This window comes from Ceraceosorus guamensis, assembly GCF_003144195.1.
Source record: "Ceraceosorus guamensis strain MCA 4658 unplaced genomic scaffold IE81scaffold_3, whole genome shotgun sequence".
Lineage (NCBI taxonomy): Eukaryota > Fungi > Basidiomycota > Exobasidiomycetes > Ceraceosorales > Ceraceosoraceae > Ceraceosorus > Ceraceosorus guamensis.
In genome coordinates, this window is record NW_020289998.1 from 359,329 (window position 1) to 373,238 (window position 13,910).

The 13,910-nt window shown below is 56.5% G+C and overlaps 4 protein-coding genes across 4 annotated transcripts; 2 read left to right on the forward strand and 2 right to left on the reverse strand.

The window, feature by feature from the left end:
* The first annotated feature begins 104 nt into the window (after positions 1 to 104).
* IE81DRAFT_296908 (hypothetical protein) lies at positions 105 to 3,755 on the forward strand. The gene is made up of 7 exons (XM_025512150.1): positions 105 to 655; positions 729 to 1,101; positions 1,178 to 1,352; positions 1,430 to 1,768; positions 1,843 to 2,046; positions 2,121 to 2,316; positions 2,381 to 3,755. Exons 1-7 carry the CDS (start codon positions 511 to 513, stop codon positions 3,358 to 3,360), a joined length of 2,412 nt encoding a protein of 803 aa, XP_025373044.1. The 5' UTR covers positions 105 to 510; the 3' UTR covers positions 3,361 to 3,755.
* On the reverse strand, positions 3,490 to 5,433 carry IE81DRAFT_129497 (sure-like protein). Its single transcript, XM_025510258.1, has 7 exons — positions 5,105 to 5,433; positions 4,964 to 5,012; positions 4,746 to 4,863; positions 4,519 to 4,639; positions 4,096 to 4,439; positions 3,841 to 4,015; positions 3,490 to 3,765 (listed from the first exon to the last, which is right to left on the reverse strand). Exons 1-7 carry the CDS (start codon positions 5,226 to 5,228, stop codon positions 3,620 to 3,622), a joined length of 1,077 nt encoding a protein of 358 aa, XP_025373045.1. The 5' UTR covers positions 5,229 to 5,433; the 3' UTR covers positions 3,490 to 3,619.
* Positions 5,434 to 5,812: 379 nt separating this feature from the next.
* On the forward strand, positions 5,813 to 7,691 carry IE81DRAFT_344364 (hypothetical protein; the record flags this gene model as incomplete). The annotated part of the gene is made up of 3 exons (XM_025515801.1): positions 5,813 to 5,940; positions 6,051 to 6,282; positions 6,369 to 7,691. The coding sequence occupies 3 exons, from the start codon at positions 5,813 to 5,815 to the stop codon at positions 7,689 to 7,691; spliced, it is 1,683 nt and encodes a 560-aa protein (XP_025373046.1).
* A 168-nt stretch (positions 7,692 to 7,859) lies between these two features.
* Positions 7,860 to 13,836, reverse strand: IE81DRAFT_363717 (hypothetical protein; the record flags this gene model as incomplete). The annotated part of the gene is made up of 4 exons (XM_025516801.1): positions 13,055 to 13,836; positions 8,962 to 12,972; positions 7,969 to 8,895; positions 7,860 to 7,888 (listed from the first exon to the last, which is right to left on the reverse strand). The coding sequence occupies exons 1-4, from the start codon at positions 13,686 to 13,688 to the stop codon at positions 7,860 to 7,862; spliced, it is 5,601 nt and encodes a 1,866-aa protein (XP_025373047.1). The 5' UTR covers positions 13,689 to 13,836.
* Positions 13,837 to 13,910: the final 74 nt, after the last annotated feature.

Below are 13,910 nucleotides of genomic sequence, written 5' to 3' on the forward strand. Positions count from 1 at the left end.
CAAATGTGACTTACCACGGCCTCGATCGGCGCGTGCCGCGCTCCGCATAATGAACGCGCTTTATGTGATTGTGCGGCTGTGCTGCTTACACCTTCGAAGGTCATTTTTCACGCCCGATCTTCTGATCTTGGATCCGATTCATGACTCTCAGAGAAGATTGCCCTCGTAGTGGTCACGCGACTGCGCTCTGGCAAGCGAGTCTTGGTCATCTCCGCACATTGATACCCGCCCAGTATAGCCTCGAGTTGACTTGGCTACAGCAAGGCCAAGCAGAACGTGTCGACCCCTCAGAGTGAACAAGTGCGCGATGGCCACGCCTGCACATAACGATGTCGGCGTCGAGGTCTCACACATAGACCACACCTCGACATGGGGCACAGGAGACCAAGACGCCCCGAATGGAGGTAACGAAGGCCACATCGTGAGCGAGCGGACCCCACTGATTGGCCGGCCTTCTCATTCCGGCTCCATCGGCTCACTTTCCCACTTGCAAGAGGACATCGAGGCGAGATGGACACGATGGAAGGACAAGGTGGCGCGTCTTGCCAAGCCAAAAAAGGGAGGTTCTGGAGACGAGGCACAACTACTCATCAGCCTCTTTGCTCCTGCTGCAGCGGACGGGGACTGGAGAGATGCTCGGAGCGCTCCACCTCACGTGAGTCCTCGCCCTTCTTTCCGCAGATGGAGGAATGCTGACGACATGTATGCGCTTCTCTGCGAACGTCTAGAAGCCTGCACAAGACGCCATGGGTACGGCGCTACATCTGTGAGTCCTCGGATCATGAGCAGATTACGCTTGCTGAGCAATTTACGCTCTGCCGACAGCAATGTGGATCGAGTTCGAGCTGCGATCGCTCAAGGAATCTACCCGAAGATGATCACGACCGGCTCGTCCGGGTCGTATTTCGCGCGGGCACCGGTAGAGACGCAAGGCGCTCAGCTCCATGTCGGACATGAGCACGAAGAAGAGGCTACAGTCCTACACCAAAATCTGGAGACTGTAGCCGTCTTCAAACCTCAAGATGAAGAACCGTACGGCAACTTGAATCCCAAGCGCGTGTTCTTGAGGAAGTACCTCTGGTGGGCGATGGGCCGACCGTGGTGAGTCAGGCTGCACTACTCATGATCAGCGACCTTTTGAAGTTCTTCTGACGTTCGCACATCGCGTCGTGCACAGCCTTATACCTAATTTTTCGGCGTTCTCAGAGGTGGGGGCGTCTTACTTGGACGTCCGCTTGGAACTTGGATTGGTACCTCGGACAGAGCTGATTGAGCTCAGCAGTCCGAGCTTTCACTACGAATTCAAAGACCGCATGTTGTGGGATCGGGAACGACGCTGGCCCCCTCAGAAGGCAAGTGCCCACAAGAATACCTACCTCGCCCGCGTGGGAGAACGCTCTAACCTTCTTCAAATGCGCTTCTTCGACAGCTTGGCTCTTGGCAGACATTCTTGCCTGGCTATCGCAATGCCTCTGATTTTCTGCGCGCCCATCCGTGGCCCTCAAGACCGCGCTCGCTACTCGAACACGATTTGGAAGCCGAGCAGCGAGCTCACAGCAAAGCGCGCAAGAGGCAATCGAAGAAGTTGCGGACCTGCGTTGTGAGCTTGAAGAATGTGCTCCTATGCAGACAGGGCTACGAACCGGACGATGAAGACGATGAAGACGAGGGTGCGATGGAAGGTGGGGAGGGAACAGCAACTACGGAGGATGATGAGTTCCTTTGGAACCCTGACAATATGCAGAGCTTCAGGCTCGAGCTCGAAAAGGTAAGTAGGGGTACAGGTCTGTGCAGGGGCCTCAGCCTCCACCTACTGACGCTGTACTTTTTCCACCGCGTCAGCTCGTCTGCTTGGATTATCTTCAGCGCAACACCGACAGAGGCCTCGACAACTTCATGCTTCACCCCTACACAGACGAAGAAGGGAAGCAACGTATTGCGCTGGGGGCGATCGACAATAGCCTAGCATTCCCTCACAAACACCCCGTCGGAATCCGAAGCTATCCTATGGGCTGGTTATACCTACCGGTGGACCTCATTGGCGGAGTAAGTGCCCAGGGAACCGTATGGTCGGCCACCAGGGATCGGAGGCAACGACTGACTTCATCTCACTCGCGCAGCCGTTCTCGGCATCCACGCGAGCTAGTCTCATACCAATGCTTTCGTCGCCACGATGGTGGCTTCATACTGTGCGTGGTCTGCGTGACATCTTTCAGCGCGATGAACATTTCGATGCCAAGCTGTTTGAGCGTCAGATGGCTTTGATGCGAGGGCAAGGCTGGAATTTGCTGCAAAGCCTGCGCAGCGAGGATGAAGGTATGTCGGCACACGATGCGCTCATCGTCGCATAGGCTCACTGCTGCAAATGCGCGTTTCACAGGCCCTTTGGAGCTTTGCGCTCGTCAAAAGCAGGTAGTCAAGCAAGAGAAGCGTCGAATGACGCCTACCCAAATTGCCGACACTCCCGGATCAAGGGTGGCACTTTTCCAGCCTGTCACGCACGCCCAAGTCATCATCGCACCTCCCACGCCTGCTCAAGCTGCTTTCGATGACTCAGCCAAAGCACAAGCGGTAGATGTTCCAACCGCTTCCCGGTCGGAGCCCTCGACTGCCGCAGCAGTTGGTGCCCAACCACGGTCGCTGCCAGAAGCCAGTGCTGGGTTCGGTTGGACCGCTCAGCCCGGTCGTGTACCACGCCCTGGTCATGAAAGAGGACTCAGCAATGAGAGCAGCTACGATGAAGGCTCTTTGGGTATCGACGTCGTTGCTGAGCGAGACAAAGCAGCTCGCAAGGCGAAGAGGCCCACTCTGCGAAAAGCACTGACTGGAGCTGTCGGCGCGTCGATGTCACCAAGCCGCGGACGCTCCAGCGCTCGCAAGAGCTCTCGGCATGTGCCTACAAGCTCAGAAGAGGACACGTTCCGACCTGTCCCTAGCCCTGATCGATCTCCCCTGGCTACATCTCGACTTTCACGAGCAAAGCGCAACGATGCAGGTCATGTAGAAGCAGCCACCAGTCCGTCAATCGAAGCGACACTTGCGGCTTCTACCCACGGAGCAGGAGTCAGTCCGAGGAGTCCGCTTGCTCGCCTACGGCATGGAGAGGAGCACGATTTGCACGGTTCGGTCGCTTCTTTGCCATCTGCTAGCCCTGCTCCACTAGCGCCTCAGGAGACCTCTTCGGGACGACCGCGAGGCGCGAGCGTGAGCAGTTGGAGTATTGCAAGCTTCGCCGCGCCCGAGAGGGATCGTTCGCAAAGGATGGTGTGCATTGTCGAGGTGAGCTACCAAGTGTTCTTGGCCAGACGCGCTGTGAAAGCGGCACGTGCTGACTTGACCTCGCCTTTCACCTGCAAATAGCGACTCGAAGCGGACGACGGCATTGCCTGGCAAGCATGGCTCGGCCTGGGCGCCTGAACATATCAGCGTCGAGGGCGCACGATGCGTGTGATCTCGGCGTGCAGAGAATTGATACCCAAACGTTCAAATGCAAGACTGGCCTATGATGCGCTGCAGATCATTGAGATGTGCTTTCTGCTCGCGGATCAGGATGCTGCAAATTTCGCACAAGCGAACAATGTCAAGCTCGACTCGTTTTGTCGAGCAGCCTGTGCGGTTTTTACAGTCTCCATCGAGCGCCGATCCGAAGTGACTCGTCGGCAGGCTCCAAGGTGCTGCTGTTTGACGCGGCTTCCGCGACCAAGGTCGGCTCCATGAATCTGGGAGAGAGGCGCGTGACGCTTATCAAGCCATTCATCAAGGCCCCTTTGAGTGATGGCGAGACCTCAAAATGATCAGGGACCATTGCATAGAAGGGCCGCATTGGGTATGCACACTCACAAATATCCGTGCCTTCGGGCAATGCTTCCAATGGCGGATTCAACAGGCTCGTCATGACGGGTGAGAAGTGGACCTTGGATGCTGGTGCGGGCGCATGAGACGGTGTGTGGGCACTTGAACTGGTTGATGGCAAATCAGATTGTGCTGTGGGCTGCGCTTTAAATGGTTGATAGAGCTGTTCGACCGAAGAGAGACAATTCGGATCAGAAAGCCTCGCACAAACACATTGTTCCATCAAGCTCGAATCGCACTGACCTGACCATAAATGCTATCCCACATGGTCGTGTACACTGCAGTAGGTTCTCGAAGCGTCCAGCCCAGGGGAAGATTGACCGCATACACTCCCACATTTGGCTCCCAAGTCGAAGAGAGGCGCTCGACGATCCGACATGCAGCGTGATGAGCCAACTTGCTGACACTTCGGCTCTCTTCCTTGGCATCCAAGCCGCCCACATTGCTTTGCCGCGCCTTTTCTAAAGCGGGAGGCAGATTTGTAAAGTGGCCGTAGGACAGGGAGATGGATCTCACGCCTGCTAGCGCACCCGCCAACGCGGCACCGACGGTTCCAGAGGCAAGAGCAAAGGCCGTACCGGTATTGCCTGAAATGCAGTCAAGTGGCGGGAAGAGGATGTCAGCGCTGATCGAATGCTGCGAAGCTACCAGCTGCGCTGGACTTACGACCAAAATTGGGTCCGCTAATGACCAAATCGAATGCCGGCTTACCGTCTGGGACCGGCGGATCGTCTGGAAACAGTGCTCTGCTATTGAACAAACCGATGTTCGTGCACGATGTTGGGCTCTGAGAAGTGGGCCCCGTAGAGTAGAAAGAAGCTGAACATGAGCTGCAGATGATGGATGTGCGAATGCGCTGCTGCACTGGATTGCGCAGAACGCTGCCCACTCACCCCATCGCACAGCACCCACTCTGCCGTCTCTCCTTGCCGCCTGGGTCTCCTGACAGGACTCCAGCAATTGGCCGTGTCGGCGTTCTTGCCGGAATAGTTGCCCTGCAGCGGATAGTAGCTGCACGGTGGGAGATGCAGCAGAGGTGAGAAGGAAGGCTAGCGCATGTCTGGAGGCAAAGCAAGGAAAAAGCGCTGAATACGCTGGATCTACTCACTACCACAGTGCGACCGGTGCCAATGTCGCAGCCATGCCTCCCCAGCTCTTCTCTGAGAGCGGCAGTGATCCAGAGGAGAGCGTGGGTGTGGCCGTCAGCGATGCGGGGTGGAGCGACATGCCGCTCACGATGAATCTCACTCACGCGATGAAGGGATGACCACTCGCACATCCCATCCAGCCTCTACGAGAGCATCGTGAAAGCCGAGAATGTGGGGAGAGTGCGATGAGGGTGGTCCATCATCGTTGACCAAAAGGCAACGGGGCATCTTGGGTACTGTAGCGCGTCGCTTTCAGCGGTGGTGAGAATGGGAGTGGAAGTGAGAGTGGAGCTTGTGGACACGGAGCTCTTGTTCGTTCGGCGTGAAGCAGAGGAGGCGATTTGGGGAGGCGATCTGAGTGACAAAGCAGCAGCTCATTCTTCGCTGCGTGCGCGTGCATCATCGTTAATCACTGAATGAATGTGAATCGATGTTGTGTTGTGTGGAGCTTCGGACAAACCTTCACCCCGCCGCGCATACAAACCTACAAGTCGCGTTGCAGCGCAGCTCATGTCAAGCAACTTTCGCGGTGTAGGTACGGTACGGGTACTCGTGACGTGCACCTGCACCTGCGCGCGCTCTTCGTGATCACCGTGTGCGACATGTGCTTGCCTTCCCCTGTCATCCCATCTCTCCACCACAACGCAGAGTCCAGCTGTCTTTGACGCGACTCCAGAGCAACAGGCAGCAACGTGGATCATTGTGCTTTCAGAGTTGCGTGACGCGTCCAAGAGGAAGAGCGGAAGTGGGGCGTCGCTGCAAGTCAAGTGCCATCAGCAACACCTGAGTCAAAGTCACAACAGGGTGGGACCATGGATCAGCAGGCTTTCAGGCAGCTGCTATCCACTCCAGCACCTGGAGCAAGCAGCGCTTCATCCTCAAACGCTGCCACGGGGTCCAGCAGTGGCGCAAGGCAGTTCGGTCTGGCTCGTAAGCGCGAGTGAGTCACGAATGGCGAGTATGAGCCTGGAGGTTGTGAGGTTAGGGAACAGCGTGGTCCTGCAGACAGCGGGCGACTTATCGCTCAAAGCCGTCGCTCGCATCTTTCAGGCAGCCAAGCAGCACTCTTTCGAGTTCCATCAAAGCATCTGAGCTGGCACCTCGCAAGGTGGCCAGCGCACAAGCGCCCAAGCCCAAACCAGTCCTTCCAAAGGGGTACGTGGATCGAGCAGAGGCCAGAAGGTTGGGCAAGGACGATGCCAACGAGTATGCAGATGTTGACAAGCTGAGAGAAGATTTTGAGAGGAGAAAAGAGGGATTGAGCGAGGAGGACAGGAGAATGGTGAGTGTGCCAAACGTTGGAATCTGTCCACTTGCTGCCCACGGGTTGACCTCGATAAAGGTGCTGCACCATCAATGCCGCTCCAGCTCGAGGAGCAGATGGCATTTCTTGGAGGTGATGCAAAGCACTCGGTCTTGGTCAAAGGTCTGGACTTTGCTTTGCTTGCGCAAGAGCGCGCCAAAGAAGCTGGCGGAGGCCAAGTCAGCAGCGCCACGGATGACGATTTGGAAGCTGCTTTTGCAGGTGCCGGTGGCCCAAAAGCGGGACCAGATGATCGCACAAGATCAGGTACCGCAGCAGGGACTGAGACGGGAATCTTGGAGGAATTGGCCAAAAGGAATCTGAGCGGTAGCTCCAAGTTAAAGTCGCACGAAGATACTCGAGGTCAGGGTGCATTCGGACCGATAGCGAGCGGCTTCAAGCCCATCGGCTCGGGCAAAGATAAGATGGAAGCTCCCGAGTACATTTGGAAGGACGGGAAGCGCATGCGCAAGAAGAGGAAAAAAGTGGAAGCAAGTGAACAGGAGCTGGGGCACTCTAACGGCACGGCTCACACCAACACGAAAGCCGAGTCAAGCACTGAAGCTGCCCCGGCCAAAGCCAAGCCTCTGCCGTCCAACAACAGACCCAGAGCAGCGAACAACAGTGCAGCTTCCTCGTCGAAATCTGGCAAGACGACTGCTTCTAATCATCCCGCGAACACTCCGGCAGTGCGAGAAAGAACCGATCAGGCTACGCTGCTTTCAGCTCACGCGTCGACTTCTCGCACATCCGCACACGCATTAGCGAGCACGCCGGCCACCGCACCAGTAGTTGCCCCCCTGGCGGCAAATTTGGACGATGACGAAGATGAAGACATCTTTGCTGGTGTAGGCAGCTGGCAAGGCATACAAGACTCGGACAGCGATGCAGAAAATTCATTGTCCAAAGGAGACAAGAGCAAAGAAGCCGAGGCGAGCCAGAGCGATCTCACCAAGGCAAACTTGCCTCGCGACTCGTCCAACAAACGCGCTGGAATGGACTGGTTCAGAAATGACAAGGCTGTTGACAAAGGCGAAGCACAAGGATTTAGGCGCTCGACTTCGGCACACGGAGAGCAAGAAGAGGAGGAGGAGGATGAGGCTACAAGGCTCATACGAGCATCGGAACGAGCGGTAGCTGCGCCTGCTCGCAAGGTCTCGGCCAGTGCAGTCGACGCTTCTCCACCTCCTCCGTCAAGTATGAGACTGCAGGGATTCAGCGACTCGGTCATGTCTTCAGAGATGAGCAGGGCAGTCTTGGAGAGGGAGAGACTTGCAGAGGCGAAACGGGAGCAGCGCAAAAAGGAGAGGATGCAAGGCGAAGGGGGAGGTACGGAGCAGAAGAAGAGAAAGAAGAACAAATTTGGCGGGGCAAACGATGATGATTGACGCGTGCTGCATGCGCAAATTCATGATATTGCAGACGAAGCGCTCGGAAGGTTCGATTGCTGCAAGCTTTGGAGCAGATTCACCGTTCGGCGGATCTCCAGGTCTGCCCCTCGTAGTATCGTAGGTCCAAGATCACTCCGCATCGATTGACATACTTCCAGACCAAACTCACAGTAGGTCTTCTTTTCTACCAACGTCTGCTCGCTCTCTTGCGCATAGACGCGCAAAGAAGTGAGCAGAGCCGACAAGCATGCAAACGTCGCAGATCGCCGCTTACTGCCTTGCTGCGAATGTCCATACTCGTGCGCCATCACCTTGAACATGTTCCGAAGAGCTTGTGTCCTTTCTTGCTCGAACGCCTCGAGGCTGATCTGATGGAATACGCCACGTTCGTCCCGGGTCCACGGGGCGCTCGCTAGCCAGGGATGTTGAGGCTGGACATCACTGAGCGTTCGAGTGTAGATGTGCTGGATAGACAGGTTGGGGGAGGGAGCACTGGCGAACCAGCCAATAAGGAATTCGCCTTCATGCTCTTCGAAAGCTGTACGGTCTAGCGATGCTGCATTTTGCAAAAAACGTAGCCCGATGTCGCGGCCGGCAATACCATCATTGAAGTGCTTGAAGGACCCAATGCCGTGTGACAGGAAGCTGCTCCAGTCTCGCAGACCGTTCTGAACGAGCACGTGAGCGCAGCCTGTCCAGCAGTCAATGGCCAACTCCACATGGCTTCGACGTGAAGCCGTTCGTATCACTTCTTCCAAGTGGCCTCGGTCACGGACCTCGCGACGAGAATCGCCGAGGCCCAGGACAGCCCTTGCAGAATAGGTCGTGAGTCGGTCCGGATGGAAAATGTTGGATATGTGTCGGAAAATCGAGGTCAATAAGGATCTACTGACAAGGTGGGCAAAGTCGCGATCTAGTTCGCGTATAGGCGGACTTGGCGGTCTCCCCGAGACCATCTCGGAATCGTCTATGATGCTACGTAGCATCTCATCATCGAGGTCGGCATCAGGGAACAGATCTGCAAAGCTGTCCTGGCTATCATCGTCCAGGGCGGTCAAAGTGGTGGCGCTCGATTGCCTGTCGGACAAACTTGCGACTGCTCTATTGCGGTGCAATAAGAATGCTTGGATGATCTTCATCGCTTCGTTGCCGACCGACGGATCGACAGCCAGCTGAGTCTCAAGAACGTCGCAAGTCCAAGCTAGAGGGGTGAAGTGAGCACTGTCAGAACGCTGCTAGAGTTCAGGACTTCAAGCATACCACTCACCGTGATCGAGCAGCGCAAGATCAGGATATAGTGTCAGTATCTGCTGTGCGGGATCCAACGTTGTCCTGTCTATCATGTGTTGCACAGATCGCAGAGCAGTGACAATCAGGCTAGTAATTGAGCGCTGCTGCCTCACTTTTGATTGATGCACTTGCTCGTCCCGCAGACTAGCCACTGCTGCCGAAGGAGCATGACGTGTTTCGACTTCCAGAGCACCAAATTTCTTCAAGAGGCTTGCGAATGATGAGGAGAACCAGCGCATGATCGGTTCAAGCGGTTGCTTATGGTGTCGAAAGATGACTGCAGCGTACAGCATTGCACGAATGCAGGTGACTTGAGAGGCCAGATCGGCGTCGCCAAAAGCCAGAAAACTCTTCATCTGGCGCAGACGCTGCGTTGCGGCCGAGGGAACAGTGAAGAGGAAAAGCATCGCAAGCGAATAGTGATTGAAAAGCATCGAGCGCTCCAACGCGGTAGGGGGTTTGCTCTGCGTGAAAGGCATTACCCGCATTGGCAACACCCTGGACATCAGTCGCGACACCTGGCGATCGCCGATAGCCTTGTCAGCTGCAGATTGGCTGATTTCTTTGCAAGCAGCAGCAAGGAGCTTGATGAAGACGTGGAAAGCAGTCGACTCGTGGCGTGCTGCATCGTACAGGAGCCTCGCGTCGTACTCCCGAAGGAAGGGCGCAAAGTCGTGATCCGTCTCGCGAGGGAGGTTCGTCAACCGGTGGGCGTCGAACAGCTTGAAAAGGTGCGTCATGACTGCCTCGGCGCCAACGAAACGCCAGTGCCATAGCGAAGAAAGGTTCAGACACCGCTGTACTACGATTTTAAGGTATTGATCGCGCTTGCTGATTGCTGCGCTGGGCATGGTGCGCTCCACCTCCGTGTCGAATCGCAGACGTACGCGATCCAGAGCATTCTTGATCATACTCCACGAAGCGTCTAGCTTAGGACGCTGGCCAGTGCTGCCGTGTGAAGAAGAGAATTGGGAGAGCGCACACATGCTGAGCACGATGTACCAGACGCTCTCGGCAGAGACAACGTTCGAGCGCGCTCGGATCAGGTTATCCCAGTGGCTGACAGCTTTTTCCAAGACGAGCCAGAAACTTAGTCCGTGTCGCGTGCAGAGTGGCTCGGACAGCAAGTGGATGAGAGACACCCACAGTTCTGCCGAGTAGTCGCGCAGTATAACAAGTCCGGAGGTTTTCGTGTGTGAGCGCATGGCATCCTTCACGCTCTTCATGGTCCTATGCAGACCGTGACAAAGCAGAACGACCATGAGATCGCCAGCGACCTGAGCCATGCCATTCAGAAGAGTGGTCTCGTCGCCGATCTCCGTTGTTGGACCGTCTGCGGTCTTTTCAAGATTGGTAAAGACGCTACGCCAGGAGAGCTGCAGCGCTAGCCAGCGAATTGCCAGGACGCTCTCGATCATATGCTCCTTTGCGTGATGGTGTACGCCGATGCTGGCAAGTCGATGTTGTAGCCGCGCAAGCTCGGAAAGGAGCTGCATTGTCCACGAAGTGCCAGTGCTGGTGCTGCTTGAGCTCAGACGTGTTGGAGACCAAGACAGGAAGAAGTCAGCTGCTTCAGCAATACTCATTCGTAGACGAGAGCCGCGCGCAATGGACGGCTCTTGCTGCAGCTTATCAAATTCGTCGAACATGTTGTCGAAGAGCTTGGGCAAGTACTCGATGAGTTCGCTGTCCGAGTTGTGCAACTGCAACGCGACACCGAAGAAAGTGCTTCCTGCTCCGGGTGGAGGGGGCTGCCGCGCGCCATCCCGGGGCGCGAGCAAGTCGTGCAACTTGCCGCGCCCGAGAGAGGTAGACGAATCAAAGCAAATGCCGATAGGCAAGGGCCGAATACCAAAGTCGAGAGTCAGGAATCCAAGTTCGGCCCATGCGTCCGCTTCGCGCTGTTGGCTTTGCAGATGATCGGGCATCGGCGCACGAGGTGTGATGCATTGGCGACTAGGTATGAACTCGTCGAGGCGCTGCTGTGTCTTCCTAGCGGGCAATGACTTTGGCTCTGAGCTAGCCAGAAGCCGTGCTGGCGTGGCCAGGTCATTGATCAGATCGACATGAACACGACTCGGGCTGTCGAGAGAAGCAAGACGCAAGGCGTCATTTGAGAAACGGGGCGACCGGTCCGCGCCTGCAGTTCGTGACATTTGCCGCGGCAACTCTTCGTCAGGCAGAAGCAGAGATGCTGCCGTTCGGCCATCAACCTCAGGCTGTTCTGCCTGCCACTCTACATCAAAGAGCACCTTGTCGTCCACGAGATCCAGGCTCTTGATAGATCTAGGATGAGCAATGGGCGGGTTGACGGGGCGGTAGGGGGGATACCTGTGACTATACGCGTTTGACGCACGGCTGCCGCGTGAACGACGATTGGAAGTTCCCCTATGTTCGCGGGTAGATGAGGATCTGTCACGAGGCACGTCACCGAGCGCCCTCGCATGTCGCTGCTTCGGACGATCAGAGCTGGTACGTAGTCTGCTGCGCTGAGGCTGACGAACACCTGTTCGTGAAAGCAGGCGATCAATGTCGTCCTTGACTCGCTTTGGCTTGCGCGGAACAGTGCTTATCGCAGGCCATGAAGAAGTGTTCGTCCACCACCGCACTCCTCGACCGTCGGCATTGTCAGTGTCAGATTCGCTGTCGCTGCTGACGCTGACTGGCGTGGGTGCGTCATCACTCGAGAGGGGATCGCCCTCAATCACGAACCGGGCGTCATCCCGAATTGCACTATTCTTTGCAACCCTGCGCCTAGCCTGTCCAGGGATCAACTCCGTGTCTTCGCCTGTACCTTGTAGTGCGTCGATGCTTGTTGCAGGGGTCGAGCGCTGTGGAGGAGGCGTAAGAGAGTTTCTCTCGGCGTCGCTACCGCTAGCGGGCTCGGGAGTCGCAGAGATGTGTCCATCAGAGTGGTAGTCGTGGCCGCGATGCATTGCTCGCAAGTCTTCGATGTGTTTCTTGGCCATGCCAAGCGGCATGACGCGCCGAAGGATACGCAGTTGTTGAGCGTAGTACTCCTCAAGCTCCGCAGCATCGGCTCTCGAGGGGCGTGCATCGGTGCAATTCGAGGCTGCGCGAGTAGCCGCCTCCGTAGCAGATGACCCAGAAGAGTCTGAGTCGGAAACAGACAGGACAGACATTGATCTGGCCCTCTGGGAATCGGAGCCTGAGTTCGAGCGCGCCTGATGCAAGCGCCTCAGCCGTTTACGAGGCCGGATTGGCTGTGACGCGGAATCATCAGTATAATCACCATTCGCCTCTGTGCCGACTGGACGCGCCGCAGTGGGTGAGGCAGAGCCCTGATGGGTCCTGCGAGATTTGTAGCTGGTGATTGGCTGTTCGCGTCGGCCGGGCGAGATGAGCACAGCAGGCTCGCTTCGCACACCCTTGTCATTGTCCACGATGACATCGTCATCTGACGTTAGCTCGCCGCCAAATGCAGCGAACAGAGACGCGGTGTCTGGTGCAGTGCGGAGTTCTCTAGCATTGCGAGACCGGTGTGCTGCTTTTCTCTCCTTCTCTTTCCTCTTCTCCTCCTTCTGCTTCAGCTTCCGCTCTTCGCGCTTCCGGCGTCTCAGATCCTTTTCCCACGCGTGTCTCGTGGCGACCTGATCGTCTGCTTCCCTGAGTGCCACGTCTTTCCTCTTGGCTTCTTCCCACTCTGCGTCTAGCTCCTGACGAATCTTCTCCCGGATTTCCCTTTGGCTAACGACAGCGTCCTCCCAGTCATTTCGGAGAAGCCTGCGGCGATAAGTGAGACCTTCCACGGTGTAAGGCTTGAGCTGCGCTGGCTTACGATCGCGTAGATTGCGCCTAGGTGGGGTCAGCGGCGCGTTCACGAACGCTTGCACCTCTTCAGGTACGCCATTATCTCTGTGTCTCGTTGATGTCGCAACACTCGCCGCAGCATGCTCGTGAGGCAGACTGTACGCCGGCACAGTCGGAGAGACAGCACGACCAGAAGAGGGGCCCGCATCACCAAAATCTAGCAGATGATAGATACCTATGGTCAGCACCAGTATCCCGCGCTCCGCCGAAATCATCCTCGTTCTCTGCAGTGCACTCACCTGAACTCTCGCCCCCGGTACCTGACCTTGGAGGCGGCGGAGATCGCCAGCCCATCCCGAGCGCAGGACTTCTCCTGGGGAATTCATTGGTCAGCAACTCCTCATCCCTCGCCTCAGGGCTTCTGCCTATTGCGCAATGACCCCGAGACTGAAGCGATGAGGCGGACGCGGAAGCATCGAGATCAGGCATAGATGACGATGGAGTGGTGCTCCTTGAGCGCGCGATCGCCCTACGTGGCTGTAGAGACGGCAGCAGTCCCACCGACTGAGTAGCGGATGTGTTCCCAGAAATCTTGCAGTGCGACGGCATCATGCCGTTTACAGGTTGAGAAAAGGATCGATAATCCCAAGCATCGCTCTCACGCGTCGTACTCATGGCTCTGGCGGCAGAGTGGTGGGAGGGCTGAGAGGCCGAAATAGGTCTGTGAAGTTCCTGTACTGGGATTTGGCGTCGAGCCAGGGCCCCGAATTCAGCTTTGGTAGAGGCCTGAGCGCTACCGCGTGCTCTGATTCTGCTACTTGCTGCTGCGTGCGTTTGTGGCGGGCTGGCAATGGCATGATTGGCCCTGTTGCTTGGTGAGAGCATTCCTTCGGACATGCTGCTTGGCTCTGTGTGCGAATCAGCGCGCTTCATGCCGATATCCGCTCCGCCAACTCTAGATGGGTTTGGATAAGCAAGAGCGGCGGACGGAGATCTGGATGGAGCTGAGAGGGTCGACCGCCCTGCTGGCTAAGCCGAGCATTCGTGATACTGATTTTGATTCAAATGCAGCGGACGGTCATGGACGCGCAGCAGAGGACGCGCTCATCACGTCGCGTAAAGCAGCGCAATCAAATGAATTCAGATTCTGATTGC

Excerpts from the sequence above, each read along its gene's own strand:
- IE81DRAFT_129497 (XM_025510258.1), bottom strand. The coding sequence starts at position 5,228 with ATGCCCCGTTGCCTTTTGGTCAACGATGATGGACCACCCTCATCGCAC. Across the intron at positions 5,013-5,104 it reads AGTGGTCATCCCTTCATCGC|AGAAGAGCTGGGGAGGCATG; the intron begins GTGAGTGAGATT and ends TGCCGCTCTCAG. Across the intron at positions 4,440-4,518 it reads TAGCGGACCCAATTTTGGTC|GCAATACCGGTACGGCCTTT; the intron begins GTAAGTCCAGCG and ends ACTGCATTTCAG.
- IE81DRAFT_296908 (XM_025512150.1), top strand. The coding sequence starts at position 511 with ATGGACACGATGGAAGGACAAGGTGGCGCGTCTTGCCAAGCCAAAAAA. Across the intron at positions 1,353-1,429 it reads GACGCTGGCCCCCTCAGAAG|CTTGGCTCTTGGCAGACATT; the intron begins GCAAGTGCCCAC and ends CTTCTTCGACAG. Across the intron at positions 2,317-2,380 it reads CCTGCGCAGCGAGGATGAAG|GCCCTTTGGAGCTTTGCGCT; the intron begins GTATGTCGGCAC and ends CGCGTTTCACAG.